The following is a 20,616-nucleotide window of genomic DNA, read 5'->3' on the forward strand; positions in this document are numbered from 1 at the left end:
AATTTCGGGTTGATTGATTGATTGTAGGGTTTAACGCGCCGACCCAACACAGGCGATGAGGCGCGCGTAGTGGAGGGTTCCGGATTAATTTTGACCACCTGGGGATCTTTAACGTGCGCCAAAATCTCGTACACACGGGCGTTTTTGCTTTTCGCCTCCACCAGAAAAGCGGCCCCCACGGCCGGGCATCGAACCCGCGTCCTCGTGCTCAGCAGCACAATGCCTTAGCCACTGAGCCACCGCGGCGGGTCATTTTGGGTTCAGCTGCAGAGTTAACGCAGACGTTTCATCCAACGAACATATAACGCTCTCGCAGTAGAAAGGGACCTGGTAAAAGCAAACAGGCTCTCGTGGGAACACGACGGGGCTGTTAGGGGAAGTTGTTTTCTCTCTCGGTTAAGGCGCGAGTTATCAGCGCACCTAGAACGTTCCAGGGAAAACAAAGGATTTACCTGCTGCGAAACAGAAAGGAGGAAAGCGAAGTTAACCACCTCGAAAGCTTTGTGGCGAAGCCTTGGTGCAGCACTGTGCGACATATGGAGGGAAAAGGAAAGAATTGTGAAGAAATTATAAGCTCTTGATTACGTTAACCTAATGTAATACATAACGTCAGTCATTGCGCAATAATGTAAAATGAAATCAATCAGCCAAGTTTAAAAACATCCGAGACAAAAGCCCTGCAGTTTGTTTGTTCGTAATGCGATTTCTTATTCGCGTCGAAACATTGCCGTAAAACGCTGCCAGTATCGATCAGTACAGCCAGCATCACTTTCTTGTTTATTGAAGAAAAATGCTTGCCCGGCAAACTTCTGTATCTGCGCACGAACTTTGTTTTGCAAGACCTCCCTGAAACTGTATCGGGCAATAAAATTCTCGGTGGTTGCATCGTTTGTGTGTGTAGGTGCCTGGAATGGTATCAGCCTCTGCGTATGCATGCATCACATTCCGACCACAACGCAGGGAGTCGTTTTGATTTAGTTTTTTTCCTTGGGCAGGGTTTCGCTTTTGTTGGCTTACTCTCTACACCGGTCATTAAATACTTCTGTCGCTTCAATAAAAAATCAATCGTACAATAGCAGCGATATGCTCTGTGACGATACATGCAGCGATCACTCATCCCTAAGTTTGAAGAACGCATAAAGATGGTGATACTTATAGAGCGATAGCTCTATTACCCAAGGTACAAACCCAGAAAACGCCTTGCAGCATCAATATGACCTTCACGCTCAGCCAAAGTAAACCCACAGCCTCACGCGTTCGCGCCGAGGGAGCGAGCGCGTGCCACTTTATTCAAGTGAGAAAAGTCCTGTGGGTTGAGCCCCGAGTCTAGGACACCACTGGAGCAACCAGCCGTCTTCGCCCGTTCGATCAACTGCAACTGTCTGCTCGAGCAGGAGCTAGCGAGTTCTCTCTCTCACTGCTCTAGAAAGGGATTTGGCATAGGGTTCATGTGAGGGTTATTCTGACATTCCCCTAACATGGGGTAAAGAGTGGCAGGGACGCCGCAGTGTCTGCACAAGGGATCGCCGAGAGTGCGGTATATAGCCTGCAGCCTGTAGGAATCTGCGACCAAGCCCCACTTCCCCGCCCCAACCCCTATCCCACCCATGAGCTTTGGGAGATGGCCTTGGCCAGCTCCATCCTAGAGGATCAGCGTCATCTGGTCGTGAGGGCTGTGGACACGGCCCGAGCTAAAGGTGTACTGAGGAAGCCACCTTTTAAGACTCCATTTTTTGTCTCAATAAAGAAAGTTTATACCCTCTTGTAGTGTGTGGGTACGTGTTCATCTGGAGTTGACGAAAAGTAGCCTGTTGAGAACTCGTAAGTTGCTCATAGACTGGCGGGTATCGCATTCGGCCCAGCCGGTGATGCTCTGTGACGTCCTTGTACGTGAGATAGGGGTATCTGGTCCTTTCGCCGCGTGAGAGCGCTTAGTCACTCGTTTGTTCCAAGTAAAGGGGTGACGAGGAGATAGGGAGGAAGGGGAATGACACGTGGAATCATATAATGATACAAGGAGAAGCTGGCTGCGTCTAAGTTCACTGCTTGCGCACGTATAGCGAGGAACTGCACCGTGCAGCGTCTGCGCTTTGTCTTACAGTGCAATTGTGTGCGCATTTACTGCGCGCTCTCCTAGTTTAACAAACTTAATTAAACAAACAAACAAACTTAAGTTTAACGAACTTAGTAAACCCCGTTCCCCCACAGCAATTTTTTATGACCAGTCCAAGGTGGCGAATTTATGCGCTTGTAGTACAGCCGCTGTGGTTGGCTGGGATTTTTTTTTGTTTGTTTTGCTTTATAGACTAATGTATCGGTGTGTTTATTAATTTTGTTGTAAAAGCGTTACACATGCTTAAAAAATGGGCCTTTTCAGAGCAGCTTTTTTAATGGGACTAAAAGACGGCCACAGAAGTAGACGAAAGCGTACAGTAGTCCGTAAAGGTTACTGACATCACATGCGTCGTAGAAGGAGAAATGCACAACGGTACTGGGCAGTGCACAGAATGCCTTCCTGTTCAGTGCCGCTTCGACGCAAGAGGACGTGGGTGCATCAGCTCATGCACTGATTGACGTGTTCACTGCGCTGCATGCTAACAAGTGAGACAAAATGAACAGTAGTAGCAGTAGTAATAGCATAGCTGATCATTTTTGTGCAGTAGACATTACTGTGGACTTTACTCCCGGCTCCGGAACCATTAATAATCTACCGGACTAGGGAACCACCCAGAATATTTTCTTTATTGCTGAACAGCTTCGTTCTTTCTTCTCTTTGTCGCCAGGGAAAGTTTAGAAGCTGGCTTTTAATAACAGTTATGACCGCTGCGCGATGCAATAACAACATGAGCCGAAAGGCCCTTTAAAGAATTTCACGATTCGTTTTCCTGCAGCTACAAGGTTCAATTTTCAAGTCGCGTTTCAAGAGAGGTTCGAATTCGGCGGCACGAGAGACGTGCGGAATGCATGTAGTCCACCAATAGCGGTAGCGGTAGTTTTTCGAAGCTGGCCGAAAGGATGCGCCACACTCCTGCGCTTTCCTCCATTAGAAGTTTTTCCTCATGCTCTTCCCGCGCGGTCGATACTCGATGGTTGAGACGCAAGCCGAGGGGTGTCGCTACGTGACGTTGACGCTGCTTTAATGATCCACCAGGCAGCGCGGACACGGCTCTGATCCAGTCACCCTACCTTACTGCAGCTACGACTCGAGCGGGAGCTATGATCAGCTCTGGAGCGCGTGGAAGAAATACATTACCTATTGTGCGTGATTGACGTTGAACTGACAAAAAAATTATATCGTGGAAGCGAGTTGTGGGCAATTCCACAATTTGACGCCAGTACTTGCACGATCCAGTATTTGCCACTTTAGAATTCCCCAAACCCACTCTTCCATTTCATACATACCCGGTGTTGCTTGCACATTAAAGCATATCGAAAAAACTGTGCCTTCCGGAACCGAAATTACGCAAGCGTATCACTACTGACTCCTTGAAAAATGAGCAGCGATTCCACTTTAAGAAGGTAGCGCAGGTGTATAAAAGCACCACAAATTCTCGCCTTCCAGTTACTTGAGAAGGGGAACGGCACCACCTATTGTAATGATGTATGGGGTGAACAGAGAACAGACAATATCAAACTTCGCCGGTGTGGGCCCCAACCCACCCAATGCTGACGCCGAAAACTTTATTCTCATGCACTTTGCCTGGTTGAAATGTGATCAACATTCGCGTAACAGTCATTGTCCCCCCTTCCCCCTCCCCCCGACTTCTTCATACACACAAAAGTTGCTCTGCCATTCAACTGGAATTTCGAAAGTATTTTATTTTAGCTTCCGCTCTGGCAACAAATTGTTTGGTCAGGCACGAGCCAGCCAGATCATCTTGATGAAAGCTTGTACTACATTATAAGCCAGCATACCCTACCACACCATACCCTAACATACCGTATCATACCTTAATTCCTAGCTGTCGTTAGCTTATCCAAGTTATTCTCAGTCGCTAGACCGAAATCTGAGAAGCGAAGAAGATGCTTCGAACTACAACAAAGCCCATGCTCCGTAGTAGAGAGGCGTGGCACGGGCAAGCTTTAGCAAGGTGTCCGTTGGATTGTTTGCAAGGGACAAGAATGGAAGACAGCTCCATCCGGTACTTCGGACAGGTGTTAATCGACCAAATTTAGGGGAAATCTCCCAAGATGGAGTAAGTTTCTGCGAAGGAACGTTTGACATCCACCTCAATGCAGCCAAACAGCTACAAAGGAAAGCTATACAGCTTTCTCAGAAACTTCGCAGTTGAAAAAAAATTCTTCCTGGTCCAGGATTCCAACCCGGGACCACCGCTTAACCGGAGCAGTCGCTCTACCAACTGAGCTAACCAAGAGGCTAGTCGTTTGTAGCGCGAGAACGAATTCATCAACTCGAAGTGAAGGACAGGTGTTAATCGACCAGATTTAGAGAAAATCCTTACGGTGGAGTAAGTTTCTGCGAAGGAAAGTTTGACATTCAAAGGAAAGTTTGAGAGCTTTCTTTTGTAGCCGTAGGGCTGTATTGAGGTGGAAGTCAAACTTTACTTCGCTATACAGCTATACAGCTAAAAAGCTCTCAAACTTTCCTTCAAATGTCAAACGTTCCTGCGCAGGAACTTACTCCACCTTGGGGATTTCCCCTAAATCTGTTCGATTAACACCTGTCCTTCACTTCGAGTTGATCAATTCGCTCTCGCGCTACAAACGACTGGTTAGCTCAGTTGGTAGAGTGACTGCTCCGGTTAAGCGGTGGTCCCGGGTTCGAATCCTGGACCAGGACGAATTTTTCTTCAACTGCGATGTTTCTGAGAAAGCTGTATAGCTTTCCTTTGCAGCCGTATGACTGCATCCAGGTGGATGTCAAGCTTTCCTTCGCAGGTACTTCGGACACGAACAGGAAAAAGTTGGCTTTGCTGCAACAACTGTTTTCTGCGTAGCTCAAGTCATACACGAGAACCAGTACGTTAAATACTTTCGCCTTAATGCACAACTGCTCTTGCTATTCTTTTCGGCCTGTTTATTATAAGAGAAACCCCACGTTTGCTTGTTAGCCGGGTTCACGGAACGAAATTCGAATGTTACAGCATTCGCCATTGGTTGACACGCACAGCACAAAAGATTCTTTCCGTCATTTGACTTATTTGATCCTGTGTCAGATTACCTGGTTGATGAACAACCCCTTTACACAGCATTCGCACAATATTTTATGCGTCAGGACGCTGTTCGTTGAGTATGGCGTCAACGCTGGCAACGTTTTGCTCGATCAGCTCCTTCCAGAGAGCGGCGGCGCTGGCGCGTGTGCGCTGCTCGAAGTCCGGCAGGCTGTCGAGGATCTCGTAACGGAGAACAGCGGCCAGTACGCAGGGGCGGGCGTTCTCGCTCAGTGCCTCGCACGTGTTCTCCAACTCGGTCTCCAGGTAGTCCCTGCGCCACGAGGTGAACTCGGCGCACTTGGTGCGGAACTCTTCCTTGATCTCGGTCATTATCTCGCGCCTTGCCTCGGACATCTCCTGGAGAAGCTGGGCCCGTTCGGCCTCACGGCCCTCGCTTTCCAGGGCGCGTCGACAGTCAGCCAGGAATGTGCTGCACCTGAGACACGCATGGACGCGAAGCGAAAATTGGGTTGGCATGTCAGTTAGAACGTAAACACGAGCAGGTGAAACGAAAATTGGATGGACATGTCAGTTAGAACATAAGCATGAGCAGGTGAAGCGAAAACTGGGTTGGCAATGTCAGTTAGACAGCAAAGAAACATGAGCAGGTGAAGCGAAAATTGGGTTGACGCTCAGGGAAAAACAAACATAAAACTCATGGTGGGAGGAACACAATCTCGTTCATTTCTTTACGGAATAGGAGTAAACAAGCGTGCGTAAAAAGCTTATTGTAGTGCAAACCCTAAAAATTGGAGAAAAAAACATTAAAAAATACCAAATTCTCCGCTCTTGCTCTTTTATCTCCAGAGCTATGCACAACGAAACATACAAAAAGCAAGAAAAGCACAATCAAAACTTGTTTTTGAACAACGTGAATGTAGAAAAAATGTGGTTGATCCTCCTTTCATAGAAATCGGTAAAACACGAAAGTGAAATGTGCCTTCACAGGAGCATTTGAATGTTCATTGCGTATCGATATGAACTTGCACATCGCTATTTATATTTCGTCAATATGGCACCGTTAGACGCGTTAGCATTAGACACTGGATTATACGCACCGGAGCATTGCGCAAATACTATTGAAACCCCAGCCGCTCGCGAACCGTGCGAACCAAACCGAACGGGTTGTCAGCGAATTGTTTAGTGAAGCCACAGTACGCTACAGCGAAAGGAGGATGATTTGCGGGTCGGCAGCAGCCTTGTGGGTGTGCTTGGCGAGCGACGTCCTGCTGGCGGGTCGCTTACGCATAGCTGCGACCAAGTCGTGCTCCGTGTCGTGTACTCCAAACGCTTGCGTCGCGACGAGCTCAGCTTGTAGTACGCGGCGGCGCCGTTCCACAAGCTCAGCGGCGTTCCATATAGGCGGCATACGGATAAACAAAGCAGCTTCCGTTGCTACACGCTGCGCTATTGAGGCGCCAACTATCGGCGTTCATTAGCGTTATGACGCACTACTTCGCTTAACCTCTCCTCTGCGGCATAACCATCTGAATGAACAAGTTAGAGGGAAGGACATAAGGCGCGTTCGTACAGCCATCCGGGCATGACTTCATGGCTGAGTCGGCAGAGCGTTTCACACCTCCTATTGGCGCCATCGTGACCGTGTGCTCGAAACCTAGCGCCATCACGCTAATGAATTTTTTTCTCATTTCCGTGACGGATATGACATCGGTGAGGCTAGTGTACCCCAGCATAAAACACTTTCGTGTTTAATAAAAAGAAAAGCTTGGATTGCTGTGGGTTCAGAGCGTTGAATTTGTGTGTTTCCTAAAAAGCACGCTCTACTTGAGCGGCGAAACTTAGTGCGCCAGCCACTGAGGAAATGCCATACGGGAACTGTTTCTGCACTCTAAGGCAATTTCACTTCAACTTCACCACATTGTCCCTATTGACCAATCTATGCCGCCAACAACGCTCCTTCACCGAATGTAGAAGTGCAGTTGCTGGGCCAGAATGACATCAGCCTAAGTACTATTTTACTCAAACATGTAGTGTGAGGCTGTGGCACAGTGCAGTGCAGAACGTCGTCGTCGTCACCACCGCCGTTGCCGCCGCCGCCGTCATCATCATCATCATCATCATCATCATCATCATCATCATAAGTTCTTTAGGAATTAACACCCTTAACAACACGATGTCCTTAGTGGTGAATCTTGACCACCTGATTGCTCCACATGATTTTGTGCTCGCACATTTAATGTCCGTAATGTGGTCCTCATAAAAGCGACCTCTAGATTTCCCCGTGAAATCCCAGGGTGGTACCGTTACTCTAGAACTGACGAGCAGTGTAGGGTGTGCATACGGTATGTTCGAAAATACTGCAGTCAAATGCACTAGCACAGAGCACAGCGAATGACGGGCAAGAATAGGGAGGCGATTCGACTCCTTCTGTACCGCTTTTCCGGCACCACAAGTATCCTCCGTTTCCTACCTGTTGTTCACGTTTGCCCGAAGTTGAGCGCAGATCTCAGCCCAGCGCGACTCGACGTGCTCGTAGATAGTGCTAAGTTCGTCGCCGACCAGGTATCGCCGGGAGTCGTGTTGTGGCTCTGGGTTCCCTTCGTCCTTCCCTATGATGGGCTCCTGGGCGGCTGGAGTCACTGGCCCCGAGTTGGGGCCAGCCTGCGTCTGTATCCACAAGTAAGACACGCTTTGTAACGCTACGCCTTAGTACAACAAAGGGAATCATAAGCCTTTTGCACCTCGACTATGGCATAGGAATAAAAATGATGCAAGACATTTTACGAAATGTTTGTTGAATAAAGCCGGAAACAGTAATTGACAAAGACCGAGTTGGTTCCACGAGGGCTGCTCAGTAGAGTGAAGCAGGTATATTTGTTGTATCGTGGAAGCACTCCTCTCCGTTGGTTATATCCTATTAGCAGCAGATTAGACAATTTTAAGGGCGATAGTTTTTCTTAAGTTACTTAAACCCAGAAATTTTGGTCTGTCTGTCTGTCTGTCTGTCTGTCTGTCTGTCTGTCTGTCTGCTGTCTGTCTGTCTGTCTGTCTGTCTGTCTGTCCGTCTGTCCATCTGTCCGTCTGTCCATCTGTCCGTCTGTCCGTCTGCCCGTCCGTCCGCCTGCCCGTCCGTCCGTCCGTCCGTCCGTCCGTCCGTCCATCCGTCTGTCTGTCTGTCTGTCTGTCTGTCTGTCTGTCTGTCTGTCTGTCTGTCTGTCTGTCTGTCTGTCTGTCTGTCTGTCTGTCTGTCTGTGACACGACTCAGCCACTCGGCCAAAGTGAAGCACAATCTGCGCAATAGTCTTATATGCCCACAGCCCAATCTAAATGTCTAAGACCGGTGTTAATGTTCATACTTGTCAACATTGTTGAACAAGAACAAGTCACTACGCGACTATAAGGCATAAAATCAATACATGAGTGATATTTGCAGTGTTTATTGAAAAATCACGGATGCTTCTTTTCTTTTTTCTTTTTTTGCCAGAGCAAATGAAATACTACATCGACTGCAGAGAACCGTCGCCTGCGGTTTCCCGCGCTACCTGGTGGTATTTAAACAATCAAACGGAAACAGCGACGAAATGTTCCACTAGATAGGTTCCACGTTCCGCTTGGAGCGCACCAAGTGTTAGAAAACCGCACCAAGTGTTAGAAAAGATGGCGGTGCCTACCTGGGGCGAGGAGATAGATTTTGGCGTTGAGAACGGTGACGAATGCGGCGACGTTGTCGGCGTAGGGAACACAGTGTCGAAGATGCCGGTGGTCGATGTGGTCGCCAGCGCTGCAGGCGTGTCGCGCAGCACCTCAAACAGCGTGTCCCGCACCAGGGCCATAGTGGCGTCCACCATGCGCCTACGTGCCTTGGACTTAGACTGCAAGCTGCCCTCCGGGCTTTCGGTTTCGCAGGAGATCAGTGGGTTGTCCCGGTACCTGCGTGTGGTTAAGACACCATCGGGACAGAAAGTTACAGCGGTTATTCAGCCGTAAGCCCCTACTGGTGTAAGCACCCCGTCGCTTTTCGGCAACAAATACAATAAGGCTTCCAATAGGAGTACAGCGACGGTTTGCACAGAGCGAGCTTGGTGGACCAGTGATACCTTCATTGTCACCCATGATCATGGAGCACGCTAACCGAAGGTAGGAATATCAGCTCAGTATACATAGTAGCTCTGACCCGCCGATGTAGCGCAATTGGTAAGGTGCCACGCTATTGAGCACAAATTCCCAGGTTGCAATCCCGGCCACGGCGGCTGTGTTACTGATGGAGAAAAAAAATATACAAAGGGCTGTTTGTGGAAACTTTGGCGTATTTAAAGATAATCCACAGCCCTCAACGCACAAATGCAGCTTCGGTGCGTTAAACTCCGGTTCTAATAATTACAAACTTTCAACACTGTGCAACAAGTTGCTTTCGCGAGAAACAAGCTTGGCGACTGGCGGTACCTTTTAACACCCCATTATAGGCTCGGAGAATTTATGAATGACCTAGCACGGAAGGTGCCCATGTGAAATACTACAACAAACGAAACAGTTGCATGTGCTGCTGCTTCTCGTCGCTCGCTGCCAATATGGCGGGACGGGACCAAGTGAGGCTAGGGTAACTTTACCTTTCTGACCCTTCTGTGTGCATTTTTTGCACCCACGGGAAATGCGAAATACCTAAATGTGAATTTTGAATTTGAAAGAAAAGGTCTTTAGATTTTGTTTCTCGCGCAGTCGCACAGTCTTCTAATCTGGGATGACTACCCCTGCCCCCCAACCCCCGTACATTTCACACACAAGATCACGCACTAAACGGCATGAAAGAACTAATCAAAGTTCGAATGCCTGAATATCAACCCCTAAGAACAGCTGAATCAGACGAACAACAAAAGCAAAGCACCACGAAGCCCGAAAAAGGCGAAGCGCAGTACAACTATTCGTGCAGTGGTTACAGCTTTGTGGTAATTGCAATTTTCTGGTTCAATTATAATCCAGCCGTCTCTCATCGCGGTGGCTCTAAAGCCCGTTCTACATGGTGCGAATTTCGCCTGCGAATTCGCAACTGCGGCGCCGCTCGTACGGCAAAACAATCTATTCTCGTTGCTCTGGCAAATTGCCAAATGTTTGGAACAGCGGAACGCCTTCTGTGAACGCCGCTTGGCATTTGCCAATTCGTCGCAGCAGTGAAAATAGCAAAAATAGATCGTTTTGCCGCACGAGTAGCGCCGCAGCTGCGAATTCGCATGCGAAATTCGCACCATGTAGAACGGGCTCAAGGCGTTGTACTTCTTGCCAAAGGACGCGGGTTCCATACTGACCACGGCGGCCGCTTTTCAGAAGGAGGCGGAAGGCAGAAACGTTTGTGTGCGAAGATTTCGGCGCTCGGTGACGCCATTCGCTACAGCGCTCATCGTAGCCCAGGCTAAGCTTCCGCTCGTAAGACACCTCAAAATTTTGAATTTGAAATACAGCCGCGCTCGGGGGTCATATATTCGGATAGTTGGTGGGCTCCGGGGTATACCTCGGAGCCCACCAACTATCCGAATTATCAGGCTCGGCGTCAAATGCCAAGTTTGAAGACGCAGCCCTTCACGCATGACGACCATTAAGTGAAATCACGAGGAGTTCTGCATTCGCTTGACATTAAGCGATACGTGCAATTGCTGACGGCAACAACACTTGATAGAAATAGGACGTTGGATGTTTGGGTGTTACTCTTGGTCAAATATGTTAATCTGTGCCGCCTGCCCGCAAGATGCGTTAAAGGAGCCATGAAGACAAAATACAAGTGGGGTTTATTAGGAAGACTGCTTAGTCCCGATAACAATGATACCAATATCATCGCAATCTTCGAACAAATAATGAAGATATGAAAGAAAACGTGTGAAGCAGTCGCGACCCCCTAGCCAATTTCCCGCAACTTTTCTACGACGTCACGGAACCTTGTTTGTGTGATTGGCGGCCGCCTTACTGACCTCTCGCGACGACACATGAATGGGCGTCTGTAATGGGGCCTCTAGTTCCATTTCACCGCATCACTTGAATGCTAACGTGCAGTTAACGCCCTGAAAATTATGTTTTATTGTTGGCCCATATGACGTCATTCTTGCTCATAACACGTCACTGTGGCGCAAAATTTGAAAGTTTTTAAATACTTCTTGCTTTTTTTTTTCGTTAAAAAAAGCATCTTTTGTGGCTGTAATGGAGCTGAGTGAGAAACCGAATCCTGGTTTTTTCAAATTAAACGAAGTTGTATTTTCTCTTCATGGCTTCTTAAACGACGTCGAATTTAGGATTTAATGCGTGCCAATCTACACCTGTGTTATGACACCGGCTGTATACAGTGGAGGCTAATCTGAAACACATGGGTGCATTCCTGTTCAGCCATTATACGAAATACGGCCTCCACACGGGAACGGAAACCGGGTTGTACTGGCTAGCAAGACAACTCCTAGACAACCCCAACCCAACACGGCCAGGTATCGAGCCAAGTTAAGTGTCTGAAGTGCTATTAAACACGTAAGGCTATGTTCCGACTACCGACGTAACAGCCATATCGTGAGCTATGGACATAAAAAAACGGCGTGTCACGCAGTTCGGTTGGCTGAGACGTGAAATGACGTCATTCTTTAAAGATATTACGACCGTTGCGGCAACAGTCTGAAGCAGACCTAAGGCGTATTTTAGGTGCCACGGAACTTACTGGCTGTATTCGTTCCTCGAGGCGTTTTCTGCGGGTCCAGAAGCTCCAGCTGCAAGTAAAATAAATAAATAAATAAATAAATAAATAAATAAATAAATAAATAAATAAATAAATAAATAAATAAATAAATAAATAAATAAATAAATAAATAAATAAATAATAAAAAAATGCATGATGCAGATGACCGACAATGGATTATTTGGGTTCGGATGCGATACATTGGCTCCTTTAAGGAGCAATAGTATGTAGAGACACTAAATGCAAAGATGGCCTGACCGGGCCTCTGTCCCTGCAGACTGATTGTCAACAGCAGCTTTTGTTCGCGCAAAGCATTCACACTCTAACACTACATAAAACAAGCGAAACAATCATCAAAACATATCCAGCAATAGAATTAACACATGACCGTAAAAATCAGAAACACCCAAAAAGTATTTTTTTTTCAAGTACGTGCAAGTCAACAGCAATGTTATACGATACACCTGTTCTAATGTTTGCTTAACTGTAACAAAAAGCCAAGAAGTGTTTAAAAAAAAAAATAAAGCCGTTCCACTGAACGTGAAAGCTGGCGGAAGTGCAGAGCAGTGATTCGTCATAATGGGCTGTAGCGACGTTATCCACTCACTGATACCACCCAATGCATTTCAAATTTCCCACCTTCGCAGTGCCCGCGCGCCCCCTGCCTGAAACAGTGCCAGTGGGAGTTCTGTACTTGCGCTTGCTTTTCATCCCGCACATGCCGGCGTTGCACTGCCACTTTTTAGGGCGCAGCCCTTTGGCAGCCGTCTCTGGGCTGAGTCACGTTGTCGGTGTAACCGAGTGAACAATGGCAAGACCGACGAGTGGAAGAAAAAGCGAACGATGAAAGAGAGCAAAGCAAGAGAATGTCGCGAAATTCGGAGGGGAGGGCTGTTCGCCGTGCCGGCGCGAGCCAGCGCTCTCCGAAAGTGTGCAGTGGTGGAGGGAAGAGGGCAGTATGCTGTGCCCGCACGAGGCGCTCGACGGCGCGACGCTTGGCGGAAACGTGACGGGGGCGTGCGCGTGACTATGATGTGCGTTTACTCAAAACGCAGTTCGCGGTCCCTTACTGAGACGCACTTTGCACCCCCGACGCAGAGGCTCATTATCGCTGCCGTCGAGAGAAGCCACGAGTGAGTGCAGCCTCAGCGCGATGCTGCCACGCCCAAATATCGTATGTGGGATTATCGTAATCGCCAGCCAATTTTTTCGCTTAGTATGGTAAAAACCAACCCAACGAGGGTTCCTAACTAAATGAACGGGAGCGCTGCGGGTTAATTACGTATATTTTGCCTCAAATGTGCCTGCAGTTTTCTTCGCGCTAACCAACGGGGAGATGTATGACAAGCGCCAGTGGTTCACGAGTTTCGAAAGGTTATGACTATTTAAACCGCTTGGTTTTCGAAGCCTCTGCGGGTCGCCCTACGACGGGTACGCTGGCCTACACTTGGGTCCGTTATCTCGCTGCGTCGCCTGATTCCGGCAATCGCTTGACAACGACGGTTACAGCGAGCTACGACGACAAGGCGAGCCCCTAAAGTGCTCTGCACTTAAAATTTAACAAAGTTTGCAAAACAAGGAAGTATCTCAAGAGTGCTGCAAAGTGTAACGAAAGGTTCAATATCTATAGGTGATAAATTCGGAAAATCTCAAATGGCAAATTCATGGGATGAGATTTACTTGTACAACGATCTGTGCTTCCTTACGAAATTAGGTACGAACGATTTGTAAGTGGTTTCGAAATTATTACTGAAAACAGGCCAAGATACTTCATATCCCCACCTATTTAGAGTCTGCATAGTTCGGTACCATATAGATTATGAAATAATGATGATGGGATCGCGACCCGGCAGAGACAACTAGCAGCAACATCGATTAGGTTCAGACCGATTTATTCATCTAGCATGAGCCCACGTGATTGATTGATTGTAGGGTTTAACGCGCCGACGCAACGCAGGCGATGAGGCGCGCCGTAGTGGAGGGCTCCGGATTAATTTTGACCACCTGGGGATCTTTAACGTGCGCCGAAATCTCGTATACACGAGCGTTTTTGCTTTTCGCCTCCATCAGAAAAGCGGCCACCGCGGCCGGGAATCGAACCCACGACCTCGTGCTCAGCAGCGCAACGCCTTAGCCACTGAGCCACCGCGGCGGGTATGAGCCCACGTGACCTTGCGCACACCTCGCGTGAGAGCACGTGACCTTGCGCCACGCGAGGAGCTCACGGTGTTGAAGAGGCGTGCGCGTGGGCTTGCGCCAAACGAGATCTTCCCCCGTCGTCGTCGCCTTGGGCGTGACGGACGCTGGGTGCGCCAGTAGTATTCAGTGGTAAAGATGATTTATCTTCGCTGGCTCGTGTCCTCACACACGATGCCGTATGCTCGTTATCGTTCTTTTTCATACTCCCCGTAGGCGGGGTTTGCTTGTAAACTACCCGCCCTACCAGATTTACCAATTGCTCCACTTTGACGGTGGGCTCCATTTGTAGACTACTCTTTTGGCAACTAGTCGGCTGCCATAGCGCCTTTATAGCTCAGAATTAATGTTCCTCACGAAAGCTGCTTATGGTTGGTTACGAACTTCTCAAGCTATTTCGTGCGTTTTACGATATGAAACAATGTGTGTGATCCCCGGAGAATCGAGCGGACAGGGATGAGTTCTTACACTGCCTCCATTCTTTTTGCAGATGTAAAAATTGCGGATTCTAAACCGGGCCTATTAAAGCCGGTATTTCGACAGAGATACGAATGGGGTGAAAAGTTGAAATATGATTTAATAATTCTAGCTTCACTCCTGAACTCTGCAACGGCCTTGTATCAATCAAAAATTGGAAAGGAGGGGAAAGGGGAAAGGGAATCATCTTCATATATTTCAGTTTATGATACTCCCAAAAAATGTACGTTTCAAATCTGCCCCATATTCAAGCGAGCCACTTTTTTATCACCCACTATTCTTCGTTAACTCCAACGCTCTGTGCCAAGGAACGGTTTTTGACGCATTCGCCTGGTCTGGTCACCATTTTGAAAATAAAGTGGTCACAAGGACTGAAGAAGCCTGAGGTTCCTAAGCCGTTGTGACTTTCTTAGAACACAAAAATTTGCACAGTGGCACGTATAACCGGCCTCTTTTTGTTGGCAAACCATGAAGAAATGAGGAAATGAGGTGTGTGTTGGGAGGAGGGTGGCCGCGGAAGGTTAAATTAATTTCAGGACAACATTTGGAATATTAGGACTTCGGGGAAAGTGGACTGAAGGTTACTCACCGGAGGGGACGAGGCAGTTCTTGGAAACTCTTTGATACTGGCTTTTTGTGGACGGGCTCTTGGCAACGGATGCTGTAGACTGTGAAGAACGTACATCGGAAACAACCTCTTCGTTGAACTTCTGAAGGGGACGAACCACGCTTGCTCCGACGGGGCAGCTGCTCTGCTGATCCCTGACAACGTATCCGTCTGTCTAAAACAAGACATAATTATATCTTAGATAAGGGTGAGATAAAGAATAAGGAGAAGAGAATTAACGACACCAACATGTAGGTATGGTTAATCTATATATTAGCGCCGTTTGGTTTTCACTGTCTTTTCGTTCGTCTTTGTCCTGCTCTTGTATTTTGTTTTTCACTTGTTTATTATGTCAAACTAACTTACACTAATTTAAATTCTTCAGAGAGCTAAACTACTCGCTGCATGGGTTCGTGTCACGACAATGTATCCAAGCCAGCGCAGGACGGGCATTTCCAGTGCGATGCACAAATAATTAAAATTGGTGCTGTAGGCTCCTCTCCGCGCATAAAGTGGCCTGAACTGTATTGAGCCGCCGTTATTTACGGGAAGTATGCGTAGGACTGATGTAAGGGAGAAAAACAGAGGTAAAAAATATAACGACATAAAATTTCTGCGTCTCAAACACAAAACGTAAGTAATAGAAGCCACGGCGCTACCCACTAGGACACAGGGTCCTTACAGCATGCGCGCTTTAGCATTTGATTAAAAAGATTGCGGCAGTGTTCAAAGCTGCCCACTACATGGCTCTAGGTTTAACAGGAAGCACATGGCCTGCACTGAATTGGAAACAGGAGGTCGCGGTTTGCGCCACCTTGCAGCGCTAAATAAGGATCCGTTAATGAACGAGGAGAAAAAGCAATGTCGCCAACGTTGAGGGAAGCAAACCACCGACCAAATTTAAATCTCCCTACTGGTGTATGCTTAAGTCTACAACAAACGTTACGGAACCAGCTCGTTTGTCACGCCTCGCAAAAGAAGGGGAGATGGAATGTCCACTACTTCTCATTCGGTCGTAATTGGGAGGACGGTGGGAGCTATCTCGTTGTTCGAGCGTAGTCCACAGTCAACGGTGCTCAGATGTAAAATAGCACTCGCACTAAGGCAAGCCCATCCAGCCAATCAGGCGACATGCCGGAAAGTGACCTTCTGCCGTTAAAATACCAAATGCCGGAAATATTGCCACTTCCTTAAAGGGACACTGAAGTGAATTTGTCAAGCTCCCGTTTTTGCTTGCACTGTGTAGACTGGCTCAAATTAGCACACTTTTCATCGTTTATCCGGTTGACAAATCGGTAATTATTTTACAAAGCGCGAAAGAAGAAAAACTACCATGCGCGGTTTGCGGCGGCCGCACAAACTAAGCTGTGACGTTGAGAGGAGGGGGCGCCGTGATTGGACGATGCCCAAGGTTAGCAATCAAACAAGTTTCGGTTTCGGTTTCGGTCTGTAAAACAACATGTTTGACATTCGATGGCGTCGTTGGATGGGCATTCTCAATATCCCAGTTATCGTAGTACCGCGCTTCTGCCATGTTGTCGGCTGTAAAATGCATAAGATAAGCCTCCCAGGACGGCTTGGAATCGTAGCATTCACTATCTGAGGCCTACGCAGTGCATGAACGCCCTCCGCGTCCCCGCAGACGCTCAAATGCATGCGCTTTTCCCCCATATTTGGAGCTTGCCTCGCTCATGCCTGTATCGTAAAAAGCGTGTTCGCACCAGGCCAAGGGTCTGTTGATTCTGGCCTGTGCCCACTGCCCGCAAGCAGTCGGTGCTTATGGCAACAGCACGCCAACGAGAACTCACTAGCGTGGCAGTGCCAGCCTGCGCAATTTCTGTGGACTAGTTCGTGGAGCAATGAACGTTGCGGCCCCAAAAAAGGTGAACTCAGTATAGAAAACATCGGCGAAAAACAAAAAAGTTAACTCATAAAAAAAAAAAGCATGTACACGCGGCGATTCGAACTTGTGACTGGCAAAACACGTCCGATGACATACCTAGCACCTCAGACGACTAGGCCACAGGGGGCCGCTGGCGGCAATGAAAAAGATAAGGTATATAATGTATAACCAGTTTACACTTTTATTTAGTTTTAGTATTTCAAGCAGCTTAGGTGACTATTTGTTGTATTGCGCTTGTGCAGTAAGCGTCCCCCGAGTTTCCACAATAGCTCACGTCTAGCAATTGCATTTCGTAGACGGGAAAGCGTTCGCAGATGCGTAGTCGTGCTGCTGACCGCTCTGCTTGTCCGCCCAGCGCAAAAAAGTGCTTCCCGCACCCTAGTTTTACGCTGTACGGTAAAAATATCAGTTGATTTTATTTCCTTAGTACCTATATTGACTTCGCTCACTCTTCTCCCCCTTCAAGAGCCCTTATATTTTCCTACAGGCGTACCAATCAGCGAAGCGTCGCATGTGCGCTTCTGCAGCGCTTGTGTGAAGCGACCTTGACTTGGAGCTAGATACAGTGTACAAACTAACGAAGTAAATAAAGGCGCATTCTTCCATTCCCGAACGTGTTGTGGCTTAGTTTCAACTAATCGAGCGAATTGCGACGACCCGTTGGCGCCCGGCGGACTAAACGGTGGGCCGACTGACTCGGCCGCGGGCGGAAGGTCGGCGAGCCGTGCAGTAGCGCAGCCAATTGTCAGCTCCTCTCCTGCTGACGTCACACGAAAACGCCACAGAAAATTGGCGAGCGTAAAGGGAGGAGGACAGCATTTTCGAATTGATTTTTCTACTAAATAAATTCGCGTAAACGCGCACAGAGTGGTCGAAACAGGGCCCAGGGACTCCGGACTACAGTTTGTGCTCGTAATCCCGCATTGTTTACAAATCACTTCAGTGTCCCTTTAAGGAAATCCCTTACGCTGACATGCAATGTGCGCCTGAGTTATCATGCAATTAGCATCACCAACTCATCTATGTGATTTGATTGATTGATTGTTTGATTGATTGATTGATTGATTGATTGATTGATTGATTGATTGATTTGATTGATTGATTGATTGATTGATTGATTGATTGATTGATTGATTGATTGATTGATTGATTGATTGATTGATTGATTGATTGATTGATTGATTTGATTGATTAAAGGGTTTAACGCTCCGGCGCAATGCAGGCGATGAGGTGCGCCGTAGAGGAGGGCTCCGGATAAATTTTGACCACCTGGGGATCTTTAACGTGCGCCGAAATCTCGTACACATGGGTGTTTTTGCTTTTCGCCTCCATCAGAAAAGCGGCCGCCGCGGCCGTGAATCGAACCCGCGACCACATCTATCTGACTGATCAAACGCGTAGGAAGCGGCATACCTGGGTTGAGGCGTCGCTGGTGCTGGAACGTTGGCAAGTACAGAGCAGTGTGACGTGGAGATGCACATCCGGGTGCTTTCCGCAGCAACACATGTCCACAGACGCGATCGAAGTCGGTAGATCCTTCCTTGAAGAAGCACTGTCTCCAACGGGCATGGCCAGCGGCCGTGTGCGAGGCTGATGATCGCCGGATTCGTGGCTGCGGGCCACAGGCGTCGCCAACAATTGCTCCCTCAGTTCGCTCATAAGCCGCGCATAGTTGGCGGAGTGAGGCCTTTGGTGGTTGTCCATCGGCGAACTGAAGTTCTCTGGTATCCCCCGCAGGTCCTCCTGACACGGCAGCTCCTGCTTCGACGTCGGTTGCCCCGCGGCCGGCGTTCAGCTGTCTGTCGGCGAACTGAAGTTCTCTGGTATCCCCCGCAGGTCTTCCTGACAAGACAGTTTCTGCTTCGACGTCGGTTGCTCCGCGGCCGGCGTTCAGCTGTCTGTCGGCTTACCAAACCACATTCGCTGCAACATGATTCCGCGTTAGGGACGTCGTGAGAGCAAAACAAGCTAGATCCGCTCTTTGAACGAGCTAGTTGTAGAGAGGGCGAGGTTAGGCATTGACCTGACAGCTACGAAAGCCCTGAACAGAGTCAAGTCAGGGGAAATCAAAAGCTGTTCTTACCCGACGACGTCAACCCGTGGCTGTTTTGGAACGCAGGAGCAGCCTGACAGCTCTGGCGTCGCTGTGGCACGAGCGCGCTGCCGTCTTCACAGTGCACGTGCTAGTAGGACTCGGCGTGAAAGAAGAAAAAGAAAACGGAGCGAAAAAGCGGGGTAGTAGACATGCTGAGATCAAGTTGGCAAAGAAGAATAAAATAAGAAAACAACAAATCTGGGAGAGAATAAAATTGGTGTAGTTATTTTTCATTTGTTCTTTTTTTTCCTTGCCCTCGCTGGAGGCGCACAGCTAACGTGAGGCTGGGCGCGTATAGTAATGTTGCTGCCGCGAAGATTCGTAAAGGAGGTCGATCGAAGGTTCGTAAAAGAGGATCTGTTTTGTGTGGCCTCAGTCAGCGTTCCTGCTGTTGAAACATTCCTGATTATCTGAATTTCGGTACTCAGGTATCCTTCACTGTTGCGCCATTGGTTTTTGATTACTGTGGTTTTCTACAGATATCTTCACGTTGGTATGGCTGTCAGATGGATGCTTCTTACGCTGCCAGAAACAGAATACCACCTGAATATATTGTCACGTAGGATAGACCACAATGGTAAAGAAAGGACTTTTATTCAGGGTGAACTTGTGCCCGAACAAGAAGAGCCCTGCGTTCGCTCGACCATCGAGAACACACACTTCCCGCGCTCGTGGCGTGATCTGTGGCGTAATCTTCTTCTCGCAGTGCACGTGCGCTCGCGCATCCGCTGGCGAACACAGACAGGCTCGCACTCCCGGCGCCAAATTTGCGCTGCCGGTTGCAGCCGGTTCTTGCGCGTGCAACGCGGCCCACTTTGCGAAAGCTCCGAAAGCATGCGGCAATGCAGTTAAACCTGTATACAGCGAAGTTTACAAAAATCGGAATTTTTCGTTACATGCAGCTTTTCATTGCATGCAGGTTTCGAGTTAAGGCTTGCGTGAATGAAGCAAAAACGAAACTAGACTGCTAGACATATGTGACGGTGAACACCCCATTCAAGAATTTATTTCACGGTGAAAAACTGCGTGATTTGTGCCTGCCGCTTTACCACGAGCTTAATAACTACACGGCATCCAAAGGAGCAAGGTCACTTACCAGCGTATGCGCAAACGTAATTGAAGTATCCTTTTTGCCTTTTGACACTTTTCGGTGCGTTTACACGTTTCAAGGACCAAACGTATGCTGAAAGGGCGCCTTTTTGCGAAATTGAGGCTGTTTTACGCACTCAAAATTGTTGAGAGGTTGCTAGCTGGGATTCTTTACCGGACGGCGACGTTCTTTTTTATCGCTGGAGGAGACGGCGTTTAAAATTTCGAGTTTGTCTTTTCGTTTTGTGGTAGCAGAACCGACACTACTGGTAGAAGTAGCGATGCGCAACTACACGCCGACAGGCAGGCCTAGACCCCAACCGACACCACTCTCACTCGTGGGAAAGCACACTAGTTTGCGGTGCGGGCGAAATTCGCTAGATTACTGCATTTCTCTAGCGTATTCTTCAG

At 48.2% G+C, this 20,616-nt stretch overlaps 1 protein-coding gene across 2 annotated transcripts; it reads right to left on the reverse strand.

The window, feature by feature from the left end:
* Positions 1 to 4,995: 4,995 nt before the first annotated feature.
* On the reverse strand, positions 4,996 to 19,217 carry LOC144180313 (uncharacterized). Of its 2 annotated transcripts, XM_077708684.1 has the most exons (7): positions 19,105 to 19,217; positions 18,435 to 18,944; positions 15,101 to 15,293; positions 11,821 to 11,869; positions 8,807 to 9,065; positions 7,606 to 7,802; positions 4,996 to 5,610 (listed from the first exon to the last, which is right to left on the reverse strand). In XM_077708684.1, exons 2-7 carry the CDS (start codon positions 18,723 to 18,725, stop codon positions 5,226 to 5,228), a joined length of 1,374 nt encoding a protein of 457 aa, XP_077564810.1. In that variant the 5' UTR covers positions 18,726 to 18,944; positions 19,105 to 19,217; the 3' UTR covers positions 4,996 to 5,225. The 2 variants fall into 2 exon arrangements, with proteins under 2 accessions (XP_077564810.1, XP_077564809.1); XM_077708683.1 differs by having other exon boundaries at positions 18,435 to 19,183.
* Positions 19,218 to 20,616: the final 1,399 nt, after the last annotated feature.

This window comes from Haemaphysalis longicornis, unplaced genomic scaffold, assembly GCF_048455015.1.
Source record: "Haemaphysalis longicornis isolate Haplotype H1 unplaced genomic scaffold, Haemaphysalis longicornis Haplotype H1 scaffold_4, whole genome shotgun sequence".
NCBI classification, from domain to species: Eukaryota; Metazoa; Arthropoda; class Arachnida; order Ixodida; family Ixodidae; genus Haemaphysalis; species Haemaphysalis longicornis.

Excerpts from the sequence above, each read along its gene's own strand:
- LOC144180313 (XM_077708684.1), bottom strand. The coding sequence starts at position 18,725 with ATGGACAACCACCAAAGGCCTCACTCCGCCAACTATGCGCGGCTTATG. Across the intron at positions 11,870-15,100 it reads GAACTGCCTCGTCCCCTCCG|CTGGAGCTTCTGGACCCGCA; the intron begins GTGAGTAACCTT and ends TTTTACTTGCAG. Across the intron at positions 7,803-8,806 it reads AATCTATCTCCTCGCCCCAG|ACGCAGGCTGGCCCCAACTC; the intron begins GTAGGCACCGCC and ends TTGTGGATACAG.